The sequence below is a fragment of the Cataglyphis hispanica genome, chromosome 17 (assembly GCF_021464435.1).
Source record: "Cataglyphis hispanica isolate Lineage 1 chromosome 17, ULB_Chis1_1.0, whole genome shotgun sequence".
Lineage (NCBI taxonomy): Eukaryota > Metazoa > Arthropoda > Insecta > Hymenoptera > Formicidae > Cataglyphis > Cataglyphis hispanica.
In genome coordinates this window covers 447,813-453,812 of record NC_065970.1, presented here as the reverse complement: position 1 = coordinate 453,812, position 6,000 = coordinate 447,813, and the positions used below count along the sequence as shown (strand labels likewise).

General features: G+C 39.0%; 1 protein-coding gene across 2 annotated transcripts in view; it reads right to left on the bottom strand.

Moving 5' to 3' along the window:
* Nucleotides 1–2,022: 2,022 nt before the first annotated feature.
* The window catches only part of LOC126856090 (membralin), a 53,440-nt gene continuing 49,462 nt past the window's right edge, over nucleotides 2,023–6,000 (bottom strand). For both annotated transcript variants that reach the window (XM_050604285.1, XM_050604284.1), the window contains exons 12-13: nucleotides 3,640–4,000; nucleotides 2,023–2,391 (exon numbers count right to left, since the gene is read on the bottom strand). In XM_050604285.1, the coding sequence (XP_050460242.1) occupies nucleotides 2,228–2,391; nucleotides 3,640–4,000 (525 nt within the window). In that variant the 3' untranslated portion in view covers nucleotides 2,023–2,227. The remainder of the gene's footprint in view (nucleotides 2,392–3,639; nucleotides 4,001–6,000) is intronic.

Below are 6,000 nucleotides of genomic sequence, written 5' to 3'. Positions count from 1 at the left end.
CACGTGTACAATTCTGCTCGCGCGACACACGATGTATTCTTCTCTTTTTCTTCCATCACTGTTATTAATACACCTCGACATCTCGACATCTAATATATATATATATATATATATATATATATATATATATATATATATATATATATTACAGTATACTGGTACAATATGCCAAGTGTATAGCAAGTTACATTCGCGAGAATTGTTTCTTATCGCATCAATTGTCACAATGCGAGTGCGCTGTCACATTCGTTACCGAAGCTCAATCGTTCCATGCGCCCATCCGTCAAAATTCACACGCACACCACGTAACAAAACAAGACGTTCTTTTTTTTTTTTCACTTGCCGACGATACATAGTACGATATCATTGGACGTCACATCAAACTCTCTCTCCGGAACGGTACATATTATACAATAAACTTACAACTAAGACTATTACCCTTAAATCTAATAAGTAACAATGCGTCAAGATGGTGAATATCGGCGATTCCGTTCAGAAGCGGTTTCTTCATTCAAATATTTTCCATTCTCCTCTCTTTCTATTAATGTTATAGTTAGCGACACTTTATCATCCCTACAGCTGACAACTTGATGCTGATTAAACTCGCGTAAAACTGATCGGTTAATATATAGTTATATAATTATAAAAGAGCGAGCGAAACGACGAGAGAAACACGTTCGAACAGACATTCTAGATCTCATAAAATATATGCTATGGATAAAAAAAAAAAAAAATAGCAGAAGGAAAGCATTTCAAGAACTCGTCATATCCTTATATGTGCCTTACATAGCATTTGTTCGAATAACTCGTTATTAAACGCATAATTGATCGCGTACGAATTTACCGAAGAAAGTCTTACGCAGTGTTGTTCGCGTCGTTTGACGATAAAATGTTTTGTAAATTTGAAAGTCAGAGTGAAAACTCGATCGCGTATCTATCACATTAATCCTTTGTCTTGATCGTCTGATTGAACAAGCACACCATCGAAAGTCGTAAAGAAATTAAAAAAAAAAAATGGAAAGGCTGCAATCGTAATGCGTGGGGAATGCCCTTTATGTACAATCATATCAATGATCTATCGGCGATATAATATTATTGATATAATTAATTAAATGGCCAATATATTAGATGCAAAGATCTACTCGGGCGAGAAAAATGCCGCTCGGGAAAACGGAGCTAAAAAAGATTCCGGTGAAAGAATGTTCCGTTGAAGGCACTCTGACTTGTTGCGCTCGGAAACTGCAGTCTTACCGGGCTCGCCGAGTACTAACACTTTCCTAATATTTTCAAGAGACGAAGAGTGCAGAGATAAGAATGCGAATAAAAAGTAATGATTAGAGACGATTTTTATTTTACTTACGTACATCTTTGCGCGCTTTAAATGTAAAAGTGTCAAATTTATCGCATAAATAAAATAAAATATTTATAAAATAGAATAATTTAAAACATAAATATATTTTGAAAATAAAATTATATGAATCTGAAATTATATCTACTTTATGCAATAAGGAATATTATATTTACAGAATAAATTAGAGAAAAAGAGAGAGAATGTTTAGATTATTCACGAGTATGTGCTTCAATGAAAAAATAACATTTATCGTAATGTGTTGCATTTTTTTAACGCATCTTTATCTACAGATAATGTAAAATCTCTTGCCTTATGTAATCCTGATCACCGAACGTTCAAATTAAACGTAAGACGGTATTACGAGATACTGCATTAAAAAAAATTACACATTGCTTTAGAAGAACAAATAATAAATGACTCGTGCGATTTGTACAGATCCGAAAATGCGACAGATTACAACATTGTCTTATCATTTCTGAAATTACATTCATAACAACTAACTTTTGCTATCATATATTTAACGAATCTAACATTAAATTATCGAGTGCATTAAATCCGATATCCCCGATAATATTTTACTTCCATTGAAAATTTATTCAACCTATATATATTACGCGTTGCGCTATATTAAATCTTTGCTTCTCTTCGTCCATTGGTTTTTACTTAAAGAAGCGCGATAACTATTTGTTCTTAAAGAAACGTCTTCTAAGCTTACCTTCATCAAAATCAAGCCCTCGTTCGTTTCTTGCATAAAGACCATATTTGCATTACTTTACAACATTAATCTTCCATGATGACAGGAGAAAATCCGCAATCATATGGAAATGACGTTCCTTTCGCTATGGCTACCCGTACATCTGTCACACGGCACAAAGTCTAATGTTGCTCCCCATCTTCGGTGGACGTCGCCTCCTTGCGTACAGCCTCGGCAGACTCGATGACCTCGAAGCCTTCGGAGGACGAACTCGGTTGACTAGCTCCGGTGGCTAGAGAAACCGCGTCCGTATTCGCGGCGGAAGATACCGTCGCGTCTTCCGACACTGCGGTTCAACGTCAAAAATTGATTTTTATTACATGACGTGTCGCGAAAAAAAAATATATATTATATTCTTTAATGCTATTTGGAAAGCAAATATCCGTAATAAAAGTCAAATTGTCGATGCGTGCGATGTAAACACGCATGCTGTAAGTCAAACCGCAGCTGTAAACAAACTGGTTTCCAATGGATCGCTCGCTCGCTCGCTCGCGCGCGCGTTACAACGATTATCGATTATCCACGAGTGCGAGAAACGAGAGATGAAATTAAAAGCCCAGAAAAATAATCAGTGCTAGTTGGATCGTTCGTATTGAAACACGATAGCGCGGTATCACGTGCCAAACTGCGTAGGCGCTCGAAAAGCGACGAGTGTCAGTGACACAGGATCTACAAAGTGCTCATTCAAAACTCTAAACCGGCGAAACGCCGCGCGCTTCGCGAGCCGAGCACGGGCGAAACGTATAATCACGAAATTACCGACGATTGCAACGTTACAACGATTTCATTTCAAAATTATTCCAAACACATTTCTCCCGGAATCACCGCCATCGCTTCTCTATATCGATCTGTCGCGTTCGAGAATAAAATTTCCATTATTTCTGATAACGTACGCGTCTTGATGTATTTCAAAAAATTAAGCCGAAACAAGCGTTGTAGAGAAAAGGGAAAAATTTTTTACCATTTTACGAAAGTTTCAATAGATGTACGGGCGCGTATGCACCGCGCCGCTGTGTAATTAAATGTATCGTTTCAATTTGTTCCTCTATATATGCATATTCGCAGAAATACATGTACGAATATCGAAGTTCGATCAAATATACGATATCCAATAGCACGTTTAACTCTTTAGCACTATGGGATAAAATTTCACTTGTACTTATTCGCAATCCCCTCACATAAAAGCTTTATAAAAAAAAGAAAAAAAAAAAAAATACAACATACCTAGAGAAAAAAAAATACAACATACCTAGAGAAAAAAAAAATTAACTCATAATTACGTTTAAAAGTACGACTGTCAAATTATTAAGTAAAAATGACTGTGACGACTTGCTTCGCCTGTCACTGGGACGGAAAAAATTTTATATAATTAGAAAATTTATCAAATTAAAAATAATTGCTAATATTTATCGATCACTGAAATACCACTTATGTTGACGAGAAATTCACGCAAATACGAACCCTTTTATCGTGACTTATAAGTCTCAGCAAAAAATATAATAAACACAGTGTTAAGACACAAGTCACGACATACCTTGAGCAGAATTGTCACGATCAGCTGTTGTCGTTGATGCGGACGTTTGCTCTGTATCGGCACTCGCGTGTCCCTCTTCCGGGCCGCTAGGCTCCGGATCGAGTTGGGACAGCTCGGCGATATAGTTGTGCTGCGTCTGCTCCGTCGTAGGTGTCGATGAGTCGTTTGGACTCGGCGAAGGCGAAGGTGTCGCCGGCGACGACGGCGACGACCCAGGACCCGGGGTGGTCGGAGCCGTGCTGGGTGTCGCTGGCTGCGCTTGCTGAGGTTGGGCGTGATTGCGAAACAGAAGTTGTTGCAGCTGCGCTTGCTGCAGAATCACTGGCAGCTCGTAGTGATGGAAAAAGTACAGCATCGAGTGCTGAAACAAAAAAAAAAGACCAAACAAATCTTTATAAAATAATTCGTAAATCACTAAATTAGATAGTAGATCTATATTATGTGATGCCTACAATAATGGCATTATAACGAGGATGAAAATATGCGACATGAGCAAAACGACATATCTATGTCTCTCGTATAACTATTATTATTCATATTATTGGAAATTTGACGTCAATATTAACGCCATATTATTATCGACCTACAATGACATTATGGTACATTTAGAGCGGCTTCTTCAGACATTATAAAAGTCAGCCAATCACAAATGTCAATGGAGAAAGTTTGATTTTATACTTGTGATATGTCATTGTAAGCTAAATCTCCCTGATATCATATCATCGCGAATTTATATACATATATTACAAGTTGAAATTGTTCGCGCGTCTCTTTTCGCATTGCACCGCTGAAGAAATCAGAAACAAGAATTCTGTTATGTGGCGAAATATATAAACATCTCGTGGCACACGTGGCTCTTCGCGCACTCTCCTACGTTCCTATGTGACTCGTATATGTGTGTGTGTGTGTGTGTGTGTGTGTGCACGTGTGCGGCCCACTCGCGCCTAGCAAATTTAAATGGAAATTCGCCAAATTCGTTCTATATCAGAGCATTCTCTTTCTCCGCAATCGCTTCATTCGAACCTGACTCTGCCGATCCGCACAGATCGCAATAACGCGGCCTCGCTTTACTCGCCGCGAAACTAAATTCCCCGTCTGTTACATACATATACTATTAGGTGATCCGCGCGTTCCTCGATCGAACCAACGCGAGGACTAGAGTTAAAAGAATGATTTATAGAGATATGAGATAAATTGCGCGCGTGCCAATGAGAATTGTTCGATCCTGATGCTCTATTTAAAATAGAAAAATCCAGGATGAACAAATGACGCGCGGGGGAGGAGGAAGCAGCGGAGGTGGCGAGCGGAACGGATGAGCGAGAGGAAGAATCTCTTGGATATGGAAAATAGATATCTCGAGTCCCTGCCTCCCGTTTTCCCCTCCCTCCCTCCCTCCCTCCCTCGGGCACCTGACGCGAAGGAAATGGTATTCCCGGCGATTCGTCGGCGAGAGCGAAACGATTCCGCGCCGTTTGAGAAAAAGAAGACCGGTGGAAAGATTCGTGATGAGCGGGAGCGGATCCCCAAGGTAAACGGGAAAGAATGGTGGGGGAGGGACGATTGCGGAAACGAGGGAGCAGAATCGGAGGGAGAGAGAGAGAGAGAGAGGAGAGAGAGAGAGAGAGAGGGGAGAGGGAAGAGGAGGGGCGATATATCGAGTTTTCGTTTGGCGGATAATCAACGCCAATGACACCGATATCGAATCGGCGTATAATCACGCCGCGGGGCTAATCGGCTAAAATCTGACCTACAGCAACAGCCGGCCCGAGAGCTTTGCCATCCGGGAATCGAAACGATTCTCGACCGACGTGCCCCGGAGCCTTTCGAATTTTGCCGCCACACGATATTCGTAAACTCATTGCTAGGAAATAATTGTCACTCGTTAAACGATCGATCATGTTAACGAACCTGTAACCCGGTTTGTCGGGCAAGAACTGTCATCACCGTGACGTGATTGGTTAAACTAGTTTATTTACAAAGCGTATATCCGATCACGAATGCATCGACAGATCGTTTCGTTTAAACGCTTGTGGAAAAAAACTGCACCATATTGTTTATTTAATAATATTTCATAATAAAATATTACGTCAAAAATTGAATGAAATTATGTATTAATTACATGTAAGAATAATTGATCCATGTATCACTTGTTATAACATATTGATATCGAGAAAATATATGACATTTTAAAAGATATAATCTAAAAAATCCAAAATGCCAAGACTTGTATTTTTAGAAGATTACCCGTATATAATAATTAAAAAAAAAAAATTAATCAAACGTAATTTTTGGAAACCCTATACTTAAAAAAAATCTGAAATTTATAACAATTTTAATGATATGTATCTCTGAATCGTGTTT